The 17,797-nt window shown below is 39.7% G+C and overlaps 1 protein-coding gene across 9 annotated transcripts in view; it reads right to left on the bottom strand.

Moving 5' to 3' along the window:
* Window positions 1-7,943: 7,943 nt before the first annotated feature.
* sipa1l2 (signal induced proliferation associated 1 like 2) overlaps window positions 7,944-17,797 on the bottom strand; it is a 145,625-nt gene continuing 135,771 nt past the window's right edge. For 5 of the 9 annotated variants that reach the window (XM_072437438.1, XM_072437442.1, XM_072437446.1 and 2 more), the window contains 6 exons: window positions 16,461-16,680; window positions 13,655-13,786; window positions 13,184-13,204; window positions 10,666-10,783; window positions 9,936-10,011; window positions 7,944-8,796 (listed from right to left, as the gene is read on the bottom strand). In XM_072437438.1, coding sequence (XP_072293539.1) covers window positions 8,650-8,796; window positions 9,936-10,011; window positions 10,666-10,783; window positions 13,184-13,204; window positions 13,655-13,786; window positions 16,461-16,680 — 714 coding nt within the window. In that variant the 3' untranslated portion in view covers window positions 7,944-8,649. The remainder of the gene's footprint in view (window positions 8,797-9,935; window positions 10,012-10,665; window positions 10,784-13,183; window positions 13,205-13,654; window positions 13,787-16,460; window positions 16,681-17,797) is intronic. The other 4 variants (XM_072437441.1, XM_072437443.1, XM_072437448.1 and 1 more) reach the window with 2 other exon arrangements.

The raw sequence follows: 17,797 nt of genomic DNA, 5'->3' as shown, positions 1-17,797 counted from the left end.
ACGTTGACCTTTGAGTGAGAATGATTTTTTTCCGTTTTCTTTTTTAACCTTTCTCTTTCCTTTTGAAGCGGACGGACCGAGAGACGGGAAAGCGGCTCGTATAAGATGCTGCCCTTCACCACAGCAGGCTCACCGGGGACATGATTGACATATAGTTGGTGACATACAGCGATGGTCTGCGGGATGATAAGAGGATGGTTTGATGGACGGGTGTGTAGGAGATGAAGAATCACAACATTAATTGAGATAAAGTCCCAATTGTACACACACACACATACGATTCATTGATTGCTGGCTTTTATTGACTGTATTTTTGTCCTTATTGAGTATATTGTCATGAAACACACCTGTAAAAAGGCTCCATGTGACGCTCAGGGGTCCAAGAAACGTAACCCGCGATTCTCAAAATTTGAAATAAACTTTACCTTGCTGGCGTCCTATTCTGCCTGAATCTCCTTCACTGCTGCGTTCATGTGATGCTCTGGAACTCGGGATTACAAAATGAGAAGTCGAGGTTCAGACTTCTTGGCTTTCATGTGCTTTTCATCTCATAAAGTCTGGATTATTATGTGAGTCCACTCTTTAACAGCGTTTAATAAAGCCAAACAGTAAGAGTTGTTGTGAGCTCTTTTCTAAAGCTGAACGTTTTGGAAAACATCTTACAGTGTTGGGTCTTTTTGCACAAATAGGTAGCTCTTAATTATAAACCCCTAAATGTAGTAACAATTAGTCTCATAGAGCTCAAATATTGAATATACATTGAAAAATCGGCCAATTTTTGTCCATCTCCACACAGCAGGCCACGTCATGGGTTGAAGTCGGGCAGAAGTTCCAGAGCTGCAGAGTTCCAGAGTTCCCGAGTTCTTTTCCAACTTGAGCGAACGTTCATGTGCATTTTCCAACTCGGAAGAACATTTTTGCAAATTCCTGAGGACGACATGGACGCAGCATTAGTCCCTGCTTAACATTTGATTGCCTTGGCCCTTCACTTGACCAAACTGTGCTGATGCTATTGTAAACAGAAGGCACATTATATCTTCACACACCATTTCTGTTCAGATGTCCAGAGGAACCTTTCAAACCTTTCAAACCTTCACACAACGTAACGACACAGAAAAATGTCTGCCTTGTGGTTAGGACATTGGTGGTGATGGAGCGTCTGAAGAGGCTGATGGTTCTGCAGCTGTGGAAAAGAGCTTGGAATTGGAAGGAACGGTTTCAAATCTGCTTCATGAACTACACCTGGACGAACAACAATGTAGCTGTAAGTTGTAAGAATGGGTAGAGAGTGCATTTATATGAAAGGCTTGACAGGGGAAAGTAGCAGACTCTGACAAGGATAGACATGTAACAGAGGACAGGAACGATTCATGGGTCTTTAGTTTTGTTGTTATGGGTGCCATTGTTTATTGCACTGACAACAATTGATCATTTTTATCGTTTGAAACCCGTACATGAAGGAACAAGTGTCTTCCTGGTTAAAAAAGTCAGTTTTTGTTTGTTTCAATGCCACTTTTCTTCTATTGCTACTCACATTTGCTAAAGAATACAAGCATACATAATCTTGCTGGCTCAATTCCCACTGGATCACCACCGTTTCTTTCTTTTCTCGCTGCAATGGCTTTTCCCCCCATGGCTGGACTGACATACGGAAGCACCTATGGGTCCCAGGAGGAGGTAGAGATGGTCGGGACGCTCTGTTTCATCCCCCGTTCTCAATATTCCTGCTCCTTTGTGTGGCCCGTCGCTGTAGCTGCTGTGGAGAGCTGTGAGATAAGCAGCGCAGGTGAGGATAATGCTGCTGTTACGCCTCGGACAAACAACACACACAGATTTTCAATTTGTTTCAAACGCCGGAGGCAGAGAGAAGCATGTTTGTGTTTACTCCAGGAAGCCGGCCAAGACTTTCATCATAATAAACTGGGAAAAGATAAAGGACTGGAACAGAACTGAGGTGGAATGTGCAACTTTTCTGCTGGAGCCTCAGCTGCTCGTGTTCACGGACATGTTGTGGCTTTGCCTGGCATGTCACAGGTCAGATCTGTGGAGAAGCAATACTCACTCACGATAAGGCTGTATTTTTTCAGAATACAACATGATAATATCTCCATGGAGACAAGGCGACGGTGTATTCGCCACCAGAAAAGCAACACAGTGCATCTTTAGTGGTTGATAGAAAGATTTTTTGTATTGTGTTTCTTTTTACTGCAATTGCATGTTCATTTGTCACACTTTTGCCCTGACATCAAGTGGCCTATGGCAGTCTTGCATTTGAAGTTGTAAATGAAAAGAATTTAGAAGATTTTTGATATCATTAAAACTGATGAAGTAATGTTGTTTCCAGTTTCAAAAATACTTCAGACATTAATGCATAGAATTGTTGTTGTGGGCTTATCGTGTGAGGGGCCACTTAGATGATTGACTGAGATGAAAATGAACAGTTTTGCTCCAAGAAAAGTGATTTGGATTCATACTTTTAAGTTGATACATTATTGTCTCAGCGTAACAATGTAGAACAGTCAAAATTCTGACACAAACTATTATTGATTTTTAAAGTGCCTAAAACATTAATGTTGACTCAAACTAACAGTCTAAATTGTTGAGCATTTCCTGTACATCCAAACATTTGTCTGTTTCCTAAATGGGGCATTTTTACATTAAACTTCAAACTTATTATTAACAAAACCCACTAGAATATTTAGGCCATGCAACAAAATACCTTCAGTAATGATGAATATGGTCTTGTGTCTGATGTGATACTGAAGTTCACATTGACATTCGATCAGAGGCAGCGGTCAATACAGTCCGGTCCCATGTGCCTGGGGCCAGCTGGACTCGGAACGGTCCCAGAAATAGGATCTGTAGAAGTCGCACAGGAGCATCTGGGGGCCTAATACCACCGTCTCACATGTGCAGGGCGGATTCAGAGTCATTTACTTTGTTGGAGAGCTTTGGAAAAAAAAGTCCAAGTACTGCGCTTATGATTTCATTTACGTTCTGTTCTAAGTGCATGTTGTAAATAACTCCAGGAGCATTCACATTAGCGCAAAAACTTATATAAAATATGATAAACTAATAAAGGAATCAAATGTGTTTCAGAATGTGTTGGTTGAGGTCAAAACTACAGGTACAACAATATTTTTGAACGATATTTAGCGCTTTACAGAGATTTAATCCTCTAAATAATTGCAGTTTTTGTGATTTGTTAATTTTGCCAACTCTAATTACAATTTAGATTTGATTGCAATCCATCCCCTCTGATTTTACCTTGAATAACTTTTATTTCAACATACTTTTACTCAACAATTAAATGTGTGTGTTTTTCAAGATTTTAAATATTTATGTATCGTTATAGGTTTTGTTTTCCTTGCATTGATTACTATTTGAAGCAACTCTACTCTTGCTCAAACACACATTATGTTAAAGTCTACTTCGACCCTTTAACCTTGAAAGGGCTGACAAAGGAGGAGAGCAGGAGCATCTTGGGACCATATGGTTACTTTTACCACCGATCGGATTGGTGTTAACTTTCTTGTTTCGCAGCGTTTCCCGCCCCACTTACACGCCTCTTTAATTAAACGTCTTTTGTCACGACTTTGACTCTGTCTCAAGTGGTACATGTCTGTCTTGCATTTAAAACAGTGGCTTAAATAGCTTTATCATTAATGCAAGAAAAAGACAATAGACTTTACTTGATAAATGATGTATGTCATGAATTTACAAATGTGTTGTCCTTTGATATCTATTTTTAATATATTTTTTTGTTGAGTTATAAATAATTCTACACATCTTGCTCTAAACCAAAACAGAGTGATGATTCGGGTTTGGTCATCCAGCAAAAATCTGTTTTGTTAAGTTGATTAGAGCAATGGGCAATGTTATTTTATATTCATATCTTTATCACGCAATAATTAAACCATCAAAAATAAATCAAACATAACTATGATTAAATAACTGAATAGAAAAAAGAGTTTGAAGTTAAACTATAAAAAAAACCTTTGAATGCTTTTATTGCTTGACCAATCATAAAAAGGGTGTATTGTATGGAGGGTATTAAAATCTCAACGATGCCGAGATAGATAAAGTACGCTTTTTTTTGCTATTCTGTGTTAAAGTTCAATTTCCTGTTTTAGTCCAAGGTTTTTCTACAATCGTTCACTTCTGCTTTGCCCTTCCTCACAATCCCCAAACGTCTCCATCTGCGGTGGCTCAGTCTTAACTCCATTGCCTCTGTAGTCTCATGTTTCAGCGACACTCCCGTCCCGTGTCCTCATCTGTAACCCGGCCGCCCCTGGGTCCTGGGCCCAAGTGAGCTCCATCTGCTCCATCCTCTGGCACCGCGACACGCCCAGCTTATTCTCCACAACACGGCACGCAACTCACCCTCTCTCAGAAAAAAAAAAACAGAGCGGTCAGGGCACCGTCTGTGACCTGAGCCGGGGGTCGGACAGAGAACAGGAGCGACCCAAGTCTGGAGTCTGCACGCTTATGTAATACAGCCAAAAGTTTGAATGAGGATAACTTTCTGTGGCCCAAATTTGAGAATGAGCACCTGCAATATGTAGCCCATGTGTAATGTATTATTTATCCCATAGTTCCCAGCCGTTCTGATAAACCACTCCTTTAAGTAAAGGTAAAACAGCTTTATGGCTTATAAAGGTATAGAAAATAATAGGTTGCTTTCTCATGACATCACAACATTATTGAATATTTATAGTTAGAAGGGATTTGTTGTTTAATTGTCAGATTTGTTGACCTGGTTTATGTTTCAAATATCTGTAATTACTGGGCCTTTCCACATGAAATAAAAACTGCATCTAAGTCAAACATCTTCTTTGTAACCAACAATGATTAGCTTAGTGTACCATTAATTCACGCTGCTGCGCAGAACAAACTCATAAATCCCGTTGAGTTTTATGAAAAAAACATCTGTGAAGAAATAGCCCTCTACCCACAATGCACTGCGTCGGCCCCTAGAGATGTTGATGGATCGGACCACACTCCGGCAGCTGGACTGGAGGTTTGGAGAAAAGGTAACAGACAAATTTAAATGCTTCTTCCTTCCTCTCTCCCCAAAATTGCTGCATGATTAATTATTCAGGATAGTACGCCCGCCGTTCCCCCGGGCAACGCAACATCTGTCATTTATTTAAAGGACAACAAACTCACAGGGAATCAAGTCACAAACAAATTATGGCTTCATGTTTAATCTGGAAGTCCTGGCACACCTGCTGTTTACAAAATAGTGGATGAAATCGTCTTAGAGAAAAATGTTATTATCGTGTGCATCTCCTTTGGGAGGCTCCACAGTCCAGAGGCTTTGTTTCAGGATAAGACGAGGAAATACACAAGAACAAAGGAAAGACCAGTGTTGAAATGTAACGTGTATTGTTTTGGTAAAATATTCAATTACCTAAATGGGGCATTGTCATAAAGTGCTTGCGTGTTTGCTGCAATAGTGTGGTTTAATTTCTGTATATTTTCTATGGCAATTGAGCGTTTCATAACATTTTCATTGAAGACGAGCATTTACAATAGGAAAAGAACCACTGGATGTTAAATGTGCATAATGTTACTTTTCCACCTGCTTGGATTCATGGAGATGTTATTTCTTAATCTGATTTATTCCAAAGTATGACAGAAATGAATGAGCGAAACCTTATATATTACGTAGAGTATAAAGAGTAGTTTAATGAGCCGCTGAATCCTGCGTGGGACAAAGGATGTAAGGCCTCTCTTGGTCTTCATTTGAGGCATCACATACCTTGGTCCAGATGGTAAGAGACAGTATTCAGACCACAAAGGATGTGTGTGTCTGCCAGAGTCTGATGAGCATTGAACTGATCTTGCATTTCATGGATTACAGGTGGTGTTAGTGCTTAAACAACACACTTAAAAAACATGCAATCTTATGGTAATACTTTATCAGTATTATTGTTTTTAAATGATGTGTCTGGATTGTGAATTGAATCTTTTCAAACTTTTTTCTTTTTCTTTTACATGAATCCGAGAGCCCTGCACAAGAATGCGTGTCCACTAATGGAAACACTCTCCACAGATAGTAGAAAAAGCTTCAGTTGTAGTCATCTGGACTCAGTTTGAAAAAATAGACGTTTCGACTCTCATCCAAGAGTCATTGTCAATAACAGAATCTTCCTGTTAATCTTCCTGTTATTTATAATGGGTTACTGAACCCCTGGAAAGGTAAAGGACATTCAGATGCTAATCAGGTACTCAGGGTGGTTGAGCCAGGGTCTCACAAAGACAAAGAGGATTCTAATAGCCCATTAAGATTCTGAATAGGCTCGGTAGATACAAGGGGGGAGTTTCTGTTGAAACAAACAACTCTTTCTACTTCAGGAAGGCTCCTCCCAATGGGCGGGTCTTACCACAGAACAGTATTAATATCGGAGTTCTCGACCTAAATTCTGTTATTGACAATGACTCTTGGATGAGAGTCGAAACGTCTATTTTTTCAAACTGAGTCCAGATGACTACAACTGAAGCTTTTTCTACAATGGAACACGCCTGGACGAATGAGGGATTACACCGACACTCTCCACAGATATGACTTTTCACTGGCTCTTCTTCATGGACATGGACAAGTCTAATGCAAGCTAGAACATAAATTATTTGTATTCAGAAATGATCAATTAATTCACTTATACTTGTACTTTCTATTTTACATTTGTACATGTTATATTTAAATAACATGGCTCCATAAACATTGTGGGTTGTTGTCAAAATGTAATCTTTCTGGAAATGTTATTTTTTTGGCTAGAATGTTCTACAATATGACATGAAACTTAACCATCTCCATGTTATCAAGCAGGTTATGCCACTAGGCTAAGTCTGATCTGTGGAGCGGCGAGCCCGGTCAAACTAAAAATGTATAATTTTCAAGATATTTTTGAGAAGTAAAAACACCTGTTTTTATATTAATACCAAATAGATTAATTCAATAAAACGCTAAGGAACATTACGGATAATTGCGCTGCAGACAAATAAGTGGTGGACCTAGCACCAGAAAGGTTTCATACTACACCTTTAAATAAAAGTTTAGCCTCCTTCCTTCCTCCTTTGCTCCTTAGCTCAGTAAGTATTTCTAGGATGTATTAACCTGATGGGCCAAACAGACATTTAAGGTTTGCTTTCAGACACGTGTAAAAAAACCAGTGCCCTTAAGACTTTTATGATGCTGTTGCTGTGTCTGGCAGCCTCGGTCAAGGTCCTTCAAATGCTTTTACAACTAAAGGAGACACTTCACACCGGAACGCCACAGTCTCAAATGACAGACAGACGACCACTTTATTTTACAACTACATTTATTTAAAAAACAAAAACAAAGCAACAGGCGTCCCATTGGGGATGAAACGGTTTTACAAAGAGACATTTTCAAAGCAAAACAAACCAGCGAACTGTCATCTAGCAGCATCCAAATGTTGGAATCTCCGAAATCGTCCTTATTTATATATTTAAATATATATGTATTTTTTGCCCTGGCAAGCTACACACTTACTTTACAACATACACAGAGCTTTTATCTCTCCTTAGTGCAGAAAAGAAACAATAACGCTTAATAAAATAAACAACTTTTAGGTTAAATAAGCTTAAATAATAGTGTTAAATACAAGACACTTCTGTGGCAAATATGTACATGAATAAACACATTTGGCATTGTAGTTGTGGTTCACTGGCGCTTGCTCTAAAATGATCTAAAAACACTAAAAACTTGAACATTTCACAGCCATACGTTTAACATACACACACCGGTCATTCACAACGTTTGTATCAGTGAGCCACAGACAAGGCATGTGTTTAACAAGACCCAAAGCAAAGAAACAATCCATTTACAACCAAGAGTTTTAGGCACAGTCTCTTTCTTCTGTTTAGTAAAATACACATCCCGTTCGACTGCTTTGTGCTAGCTTTCCCCTCTCAAAAAAAATCCACAGCTTTGTTACTACCACTTTTGTTATTGCTAGGACATCGTGACAGTGAATGGAAACTACAGACAAAATAATCACGCTTGTGTTTAGAAGGAGAAAGAAACAACCTTCGAAAAAACCCCCAAAAACTATTCAGAAAGTTTCACCGACCCTCGCGCTCACGACACTGAGGAGACATGGAATAAAGAGGAACGGAAATGGTCCAAACAGCCATGAACACCGAAATCCAAAAATAGTTCTTAGTTGTAGCTACATTCATGTTTCAATCCACAGCACTTGTCCAGACTCCTCTCGGTGAGTACCGCCACGACTCTTCAAATACATTCGTCCAATTTCCCCATTTTTTTCAGTCCACTTTCTTGCTTACGACAGTGTGCGCAGTATGATACAGTAATTCTGAATGTACAGTACAGTAGACCGACGTGACAACAGCAAGTAGGTAGATGCTTCTATGTAAATGATTAAATTAGCTTTACATTCCACTAGAGATGCCAAGGACAGGAGCCAGGGGCCTTTTCCCAGTCCTTTTTAAGAGCGTCAGAAAAAGTTCGCCGCGACCGACAGGTTCACTCGAAACAGGAAACGGACCCCGATGGTTGAAGTCTTCACCGATCGGGCGGCTAAGCTACAGTCTCCAAACACGCTGGCACAGTCTCGTGTTTGAATTGGTTAATAGGTGATGAAACGGTGACGGTCTGGCTCATGGTTTCTTGTCGATGGAGTGAAAGAACCACTCGGTGAACTTGCTGAGCTGCGCGGTGGCCGTCTGGCTCTCCTCCTGCAGCCGCATGTTGTCCTGACGCAGATGCTGGACCTCTTCTTGAAGCATGGCCTTGTCCTCTTTTTCCTGAACGGCAAAATACAATCAGTCAAAAAGGATGTATGCGCAAAAAGAGACACGTTGAAGTTAGATTTGTGTTCGATTTGCAGTGTTGATGTGATGTTGGCATGGGTAGAACATGGATTTCACAATGGGACTGTTTCCATGGGACTGTTTCCGTAAAACAATTTAAGTAAATATTAGATCTTTTGAATAGTTTAACAAAATCCTCAAATTGTTACCTAAAATATCTTCTACCAGTACGGTTCAATAGGGTTGTCAAAATAATCGAAAATCTAGTAAATCTACTAATCGATACAAAAAGTGGTCGAAACTAGATACTTAGATTTGAGAAAGGATCGGTACAAAAAAAAAAGTCATATAAACAGGACAAAATGTAACAGTTTTTTGAGCTTTATCAGAACTAACCCTAAGACCACATGATAAGGAAGAATGTAAAATGATTTTGAGTTGAAAATGACAATGAAATTAATGTCTATTATCTAAAAAAAAGTGTTTTTATTATCATTGTGGTATCAAATTTAGTATCGAGCCTATTCCTTGTATAAAAATATAGTATTGTGAAAAACAAACAAACAAATAATCTACTCAAAGTTCATTTTGATTAAGAGCAAAATGACTGCAAATACTACTACTTCTACAACTACTATACTACAGATATTACTTCTATTGCTGCATATAATACAACTTCAGGGACTGTTTTTTGTTTAATACTGGATTGCCTGTTTGTTTCAGCACGTAAAAACCTTACATCATACAAAACGTTCAAGCAATGTCAGGATGTGAATCATAGGCAAAAAGGACACAGCGGGGACTGATAAACGGCCTATTATAAACACATCCGTCTGTCTTTGGGGCTCCGAGTGTAAATCAGAGGCATTAACATTAGCCAAACCCGAGTTTCCCCCCCGTTACGATTAAAGTGCCTTTCCTCTTTTGTGTTTGAAGCGCATTAGCAGAGGTGGAGAACTGTCGGGCCGGGGCAAAGAGCAGAGAGGAAGCAGGATATTAAATTAGAAAGACAAGTTTGCATCACAGCAACCTCTGGGCAATAATGTAACTCACTGCCTGTTCACCAGTGTGACAGGCTGACTTGAAAGAAGCCCCAAAGGTGCAAACAAAAAGCTAAAAATATGGCACAGTACCTTTCTGAGGTCATGCTGGAGCTGCCGCAGGATCACCTCCAGCTGGTTGACTTTGCCAGTGAGTGACGAGGGAGGGCTGAGGAGAACAAACAGAAAACTTTTTTGAAATGTCCCAGAAATGTCTGAAAAAGTATAAAATGGCAATGTCCAGAACCAAGACTATTTTGAAATGAACAAGACAGAGAGACGTTATGCTCAATGGCAGCGTGTCCTCTGCAGAATCCATATATATTCCCAAGTAAAAACATCAATCCTTCTGCTATAATTTAGTTTTACACATTTCGTTTTACATGTTGTAGCGATACAAAGGCTCAACACAAAACTGTCTATTATAACAGGAGCAACAGTGTCTCTTTTAGTGTATCAAAAGGCCATGATATTTCAAATATAAAGTAAGCACATGATCCAAATCCCAGAAGGTCATATGTAAATACCAGGTATGAATACATTATATAAAGCAGGTCAAGTATTTGGATATATAGAGTTAAATAAAACAGCTTTACATGTCAGGCTGTAATTCTAAGATATTCAAGATATTCAAATTAAAAGACGTTTGCTTTGTTCCTTTCACAAAGAACCTATCAGGCACAAATGGTTATTATTCAATTAGTCGTTTTTAATCAAGCTGGAATATTTCTTGGATTAAAGATGCCGTTCTTCAATCAAGACCAAAATGTGCCAAAATCATTATATTAGCATATTATTACTTGAAACGGTGAATAAAACCTACTTGGAGTCCAGTCCGGCGCCTTCAGCCTCCGCCACTCGCCTGGTCAGCTCTTTGGAGATCTGCAGAGCCTCGGCCCGCTGCATGTCCGTCATGGTGCAGAAAGACGCCACGCGCTGATCTGGACAACACAGCGCCAGACGGACAATAGGTTCAAGATTATTATTATTATTATTATTAAGGAGCGGGCAAACCGAGCAGAAGTGAAGGGTGATCACATGCACTCATTCATACCACTATTCATGCTTGGTCGACATAATACAGCTTTAGATTTAGAGAAGAAAAGACATTATTGGACAAATTCATGTTTTTTTTTAGTTTTATCTTCGAATAGTTGCTGTAAATCCAGTTTGCAGATCGTTTACTTCATAGCAATTGAAAGTAGATGTTAATTAGTGGGTTTCAGGCAAATTATTCCTTCGTGATTTGAAGGATTTTCTGAGGACTATGAAAAAATAATTGCCGTTGTAATAATCAGGACTATACAGAATCTAAAACACATTTTTGTAACAAAGACAGGGCATTAGTCATTCAAAATGTCAGAATAGAAAAAAAAACATCTGATCAAAAAGACACTTTATTCATTTATATTGTTTATAAAGAAATTGTCAGTCAGTATATCTCAACCTTTATTTGGTTGCACATGTATTTAAAAAGTCTCATTGTACAAAAGAAATAATTGTTGGACTAAAAATTATATAATTATTAGTGACAACTCTACTTAATGCAAACTAAAATATTAAAATAAAATATTTAGATCTGAATTGTTTCTAGGCTATGGCACTGGAGGACTTTTACCATATTTTGAAACATATGAATAAAAGAACATTTGTTGTGACGAGTAACATTATGATGAGTACCATTTGAGCTCGGTCCATATTATTTGCTTTGTATGCTGAATTTGTTGCAAAGGCTTAATACATTTGTGCATCTGAAAATGTGTTATTCAAGTCATTTTAAATTTGACTGGCATTTTTTGGCTTTTATTTGTTTTCCGAGATTTGTTAGAAGACAAAAGAAAACATGCTGGAAACAGAGCATTTCGGGGACAGTTCAGGGAGTTCCCCAGGGCTCAGTGACAGGACCCTCCGAGTTTGCACTGACAGCTGTTTGATCAGTAATGGGCCGCATCGCACTGAGCTGCAAGGCACGGGACACGCTTGTTTTACCATATCAGACCCTTAAGCTCATTCAAAGCCCCATGGAAAACCCAAAGTTGGCGTCGTGCACTTGAGGACGGCTCAGTTAGTTTAAAGCTCTTCTTCTCAAGCCGTCGGTTTGACACTTAAGATGCAAGGATCTGCATATGCATGGAGAAGATTAAGAAACTCCTCCATTAATTTAGCCCCAAATGAAAACTAATCCACTCCAAGACAAAGAGACGATGGGGCCCGGAGTGAGAAGAGATGTCATTTACATATGAATGAATATTTTTTCCATATTCTGTGTCGGGAAAGATTAAAGACTTTGAGGAAAACGGCTTGTCATTTTAGCATGACCTGTTGTTCAGATTTACAGGAAAAACAAATGAAAATCACAAAAAGGGAGATTATTTTCAGTAAATAAATAATAGTTGCATGAGAGTGAATATTGTGTTTTTGGAAGGAACATACATTGGGTACACTCAGTAACATAGAACTATATAACATACAACTTGTACTTCTTCCTAATTATCTTTTGCACCTAATTAATACAATAAAAAATTATACTTTTGAACATCAATGAATTAAACAACAATATAAAGTAAATTTAGTCATATAGTTATAGAAATTGCATGTTGTTGACTTGCATTTTTCGTACAATTTTTTAGAAAATGAGAAAAATGAATGTCGTTTGTTGTTTTTTGAACATTTAGAAACTATCCATTACATTTACTGAAGGTTAACTTTGATTTGATTAACCGCAGCCATTCAACCCGTCTGTTTATAACACTGTACATAGTAAACGGTCTCCATGGAGTCACATGACCTGGCTTCTAAACGCTATAAAATGCTTTTGCTCTTTCTCTCGTGGGTCTAAACATCGCTGCCTAAGCACACATGGCACAAAGGCAGCCGGGAGCCTCTCTCTGCTTGGCAACTACGCTCCAGTTTACACAGCGCTTTCTGGGCCAGTTCTGCTGCCGTGACAACCCCTGTTCGGTTGCCAGATACGCTCCGCATCTCCACCAAATTCACCACACTTAAATAACCATGCGGCAATGATCCGTGGTAGAAAAATGAGCATCAAGGAATTAAGCGATTAGTTGGAGTATTCATAAATTATGCCCAGTGACCGGTCACATGCTACACTGCTTGTAGGTCTCAGAGGTCAGGTTGAGTTCAAAGGGGGGGGAAGAGAGAGCTTGTGGGCACGATAAGGCTTTCGTGATGTAGGGTGACATGAGCGATCAAGATGTGCTTATGGCAAATGACAGCGAAAAGATCACGAGCGATAATGCTTGCTGTGATGTCGTGGGCACTTTTCAATGACTCTTTAATGTAAAATAAATGCATGACGTGTGACAGAAAAGATGACTTACTTCGGGGCACGACTGCGTTGTCTGAAAAAAGACAGGAATTCCTCAATTATTCCTACTTCTAAGACTAGGAAATTGCCTTAACATTGCTAAACAGGCGTCTGCATATTTTGACAAAGCCACAAAAAGCAGAAAGCCGAAATGACCACACTATCCAGGGCCCGGAAGGATAAAAACTTTGGTCCCAAGCGATGTCTTAGTGAGCCGACGGTGCCAGAATAGTCTCCATGTCTGTGCAATGGCATCACAATGGGGCTCCCAGCTACAGGCGCAAAAAGCAAAAGGATTCCCCCGAGTAGTCCCAGCGCTAAAGCTCGCAGCACTTAGAGGCAGGCACACATACACACAAACCTATGCATTCAAGCAAAAGGAGAGTTAAAAGGGCAAACACACACGCGAAGCAACAGGGAGAGAGTTAAGTGGCGTTGGAGCGGGTTAGGTAAGGCGCTAGCGGGAGCTCTACAGCCGGGTTACCTTCGAAGGCCCGGGCCGCATCGACCAGGTGGGACCAGTCCAAACCAGTGGCGGGGTCTGGGAGGGGCATGAGGCCGGGGTCGCTGAACTTGGAGCGGTCCGCCAGAGAGCCGTCCGAAAACCAAACCTCATCTGCAGAGACAGGCGGCACCCCGTAAGTGTCTATGCCTGGTCTACGAGGAGCGCTAAAGGGACCGGACCTCTCCGTCAGAGTCGGACGGAGATCGGGAAGAAGTGGAAAGGAGAGAGGGGCAAAGAGGAGGGCTTTTCTTGCACCAAAAATCAAATCATGACATTGACAGATTCCCAGCTCCCGAGTAACAACACATGATGAAAGGCAAAGTGCACAAAAATAGCTCAATACAATCTTAACTTAAAATACTTCTACTATCTACCACATAGAGGCCAAACGTTAGCTCCTAATAACAAAACTTTACTTGTACCATATTGTATTTTTTATTCGATAGCTTCAAACTGTTCACAATTATTTCATTCCAATCAAGGAAAGCATCATTTTTATCTTACAGCTATAGCATCTCCTTGTTTGCTAATCATCCAGTGTTTGTGTTTCTGCTCAAACTAAGTGTTACAGCCATTAGCTTCAAATTCAATCAAATAAAAGGCCACACGTATCTCTCCAGCGTCCATCCACAACACTCATCCTACTCTCCACGCACTCAAAACCTCAGAAACCGGCCACAATAAACAGCAAAGGCTAACATTTGGAAAAAGAAGCATGGGAAAAACAGAAAAATATCTCGAGGTGACCATCCTTTTTCAATCTTCCCCGGATCATAAGAGGGAGAGAGAGGCTCAAAATTCCCCGCAATTCCTTAGAGAAATCAGGAATCCATCAGGTACGACAGGGCAGAGGAGGGTAAAAGAAAAAGATAAAAGTCTTTCCAAAAGCCATTTTCGATCCTAATGACAGCGGTGGGAGATGCTGAGGATGGCTTTGAGATGGGATGAGGGGGACAGGAGCCAGGCAGATGTGCGAGTGAAATGCTGTGTATGAAACGTCGTGACAATTCTGATGGAAGAATAAGATGCATTCGTGTCGAGGTGGATTGGCAATAGAAGCAGTGGGCCAGGCAGGTCACAGAGGTTACAATGATGGTCTTATTGTGAGCAACACTTTTAAGATTAGGTTTGCAAGATCCCGGTTTAGTCCGAGTAAGTCTCTGGTTTAGACATGGTTTGAAGTGATTTAGTTCTGGTTTAAACTGGGTTCCATCTCGGCATATTCCTGGTTTGTAACGTCAAAGAGTATTCCACATTCACATATTTCTTGTTCAGATTATGTCCTGGTATTAGCCTTCGTTTTGTGCAATGCCGTTTTTATTTTTCCTAGCGTTACATCCTATGTTTAGATCAAGGCTATTTCCGATTTCCCACTAGTTTTGACAAGGATGAGACTTGATCAAATCCAAGTTTTGGTGCACGCCAAGTCCATGTTTTGATTTAAAATGATTAATACTGATTTATTCCTGGTATAGCTCTAGTTTGTTCCCATTTCAAACAAAGTTTCGCCCTATTTTGGCCTCGTTTTGAATGGCTTAACTAATGGATTTCTGACATCTCTACGGCTTATGCATATTCACAGTGAGAGAATAGCCAGCAGTGACAGGTGTCTGCTTAATGCACATTCACTGACAGGCCCCTTGTAAGTTTCCAGTGTCTTCTCCTCCTCCAATTAGCCGACTCCATCCAGAAGTGTTGTTCAAGAGCGCGCCAGTTGGGCTAATGATATCGAAGGGACTCGAGTGGCTCTTCCACTTAGTGTCTGAATCCTGGCTCTTATCTGGCGCCACAGAGGAGGGAAGGATAATCCCAGAGACACATGCAAAATAAGTGTTTGTAGATTTAATTTTAGTGGTGTGGAGGATAATGTCAACAACAGAGAAAGTATCTAGGGGGGAAATATTCCTTGAGTTGACCCACTGTAGTCTGACATGCAGGTGCATCGCAATTCATTCAAATGTCTTTTAATACATTGTAACAGCAACATTTTGAGAGATAGCACATCATGTAAAATAACGTAAGCATTTATATTAGAATTGATTATATGTAGTTAAAAATAATTAAAAACAAACTAGAAATGTGTATGGTGGATGGTCTGTTTTTCTCCATGGAAACTTTTGGCTGGAATGTTTCACAGAAAAGCATTAAACGCATCTATTTAAGATAAGAAAGTGAGGCCACAGGGCTGATATACAGGTTTGACCCCACTCACAGTAAGTATGCACGTTTTTGAAGTTATACATATTTAAGATAATATTCTTAACATATATTTATAAGAGCTGCACAGTATTGGTTAGTATTGCTATACGAGATACAGCTTTTGATGTATTTTTTTTTTACACAAAATAGAAATCTACATGTCTAACTTTTCAAACTTTGGTTAATCTAGTTTTTTTAGTAAATTTTTTGGACAAAGTTAATTGGTCAGAAGGAGGATCTGTAATTTATTTACAGTATTTGTTGCGATATCGATAATTTTTGGACATGTTGTGCAGCCCTAATCTTGACAATTGTAGGCAGCAGAAAGTTAGTGCACATTTTTATAACTTTTAGTGAGCGATATTATTTTTGACAAACTTGAATCCATACTCCATCCATCCATACTAATCAAGAGTAATGAAGAACAAAAACTAAACTAAACTGTTAATGTTAAACTTAGATACATTTCAAGAGCAAAATGTATAACTACACCAACCATTACACCAGAACAGATTTAGTCTTTTTGCCAATAACAATGCAAATGGACAGAGACGCTCCTGCACATGATCACATTGTCAGTACTCACTCCTCAGGTTGGACGCTCCCTGGTTGTGGATAATTCTCGGCGGCAGAGTGCAGTGGTACGGTGGAGTGGTGCTGAAGAGGATGTCGTTGGGCATGGCTTGGTCCAACATGGAGCTGTGTGAACTGGCGTAGGACGAGCACTTCCGGTTACTGCACACGCTTTCATCCGACAGGGTCCGGTACAGGGAGCGCCTCGGGGACAGGGTGCCCGGCGCCGACACCTGAGAGAAACGGGGAGACGACAAGACTGTCACAATAAAGAAGGGTGTCTGGCTGTGTAGCTTAAAGAAAGAAAGAAAGAAAGAAACAAACAACAAAAAAGGCCTTGCAGGGGTATGGAGCTCAACAGTGACCGTCAAGTACATTTCCCATACATTTTTCCCATAAACATGAAAAACAAATTAAAATAAATAGTTTGAAGGCTAATCGGCTGTGTGGTAACTACTGAGCACCAAAAAGATAATTATGTTTTGATTTAAATTCTGTCTCTGAAACATTATAAACTGTTTTAAATGTGTTTTTTGGACTGTAAACAACCGTGTTATGGACATTAGTTACCACAGAGCTGCTTAGCCTCCGCCGTGCCTTTAAATTTGTACTATTTGAATTTTTCCCAATGGCAAAAACTAATGAGAAATTTACTTCCAGAAGTGTAAAGCTGCATAAAGTCACAAAACAAGGATTAAACATGGACTTAAATATGTACTATTTAAGTTTTCTGGTGTACTCTGCCGCCTTCTTATGTCCAGAATATTCCACAGTGTAGCATTTAAGACAAACAAGGGATTCTACCAGGCTAAAGTCAGACCTGTAGCATACAAATACAAATAAACACCTGCAAATGAAATACAAGCAAGTGGCAGACCTTCCACTGTAAAAGTAACAGCATATGAGCAATAACAAAATCCATGTTTGAATCAGACAAAATTCAAACGGCATAGTCTAAATATACAAGCATGGAAATCAGGAATAAATCAGGAATAAAATAATCAAGAAAAAGCTTGAAACAGATTTGAAACACTTGCAAACACACCACACCACACCACACCTTGGTTTAGAGCAGGACTAAACCAAGACTGGAACAGCAGCAAAACAAGTCAAAATAAGACTAAATTGGGCTCAAACCAGGACAAAACCAAGTTAAGTGTGAACACAGTCGACTACATCAGGACTAACAGTGGTCCATATTTCAAAACAAAACAGGATTTCATAATTACATATAAATGATGAAAGGCCGACTCAACCAGGAGTGAACCAACTATAAGTAGCACCAGATGAACAGCCAACTTCACTTACACATGTCTATATACAGTAGTACAGGATCTGCTTACTCCCGGC

The sequence above is a fragment of the Eucyclogobius newberryi genome, unplaced genomic scaffold (genome assembly GCF_026437365.1).
Source record: "Eucyclogobius newberryi isolate DKJ021-1_F unplaced genomic scaffold, fEucNew1.0.hap1 SCAF_8, whole genome shotgun sequence".
NCBI classification, from domain to species: Eukaryota; Metazoa; Chordata; class Actinopteri; order Gobiiformes; family Gobiidae; genus Eucyclogobius; species Eucyclogobius newberryi.
Note: the sequence above shows the minus strand (reverse complement) of the source record. Positions and strands in the feature narration are given on the sequence as shown.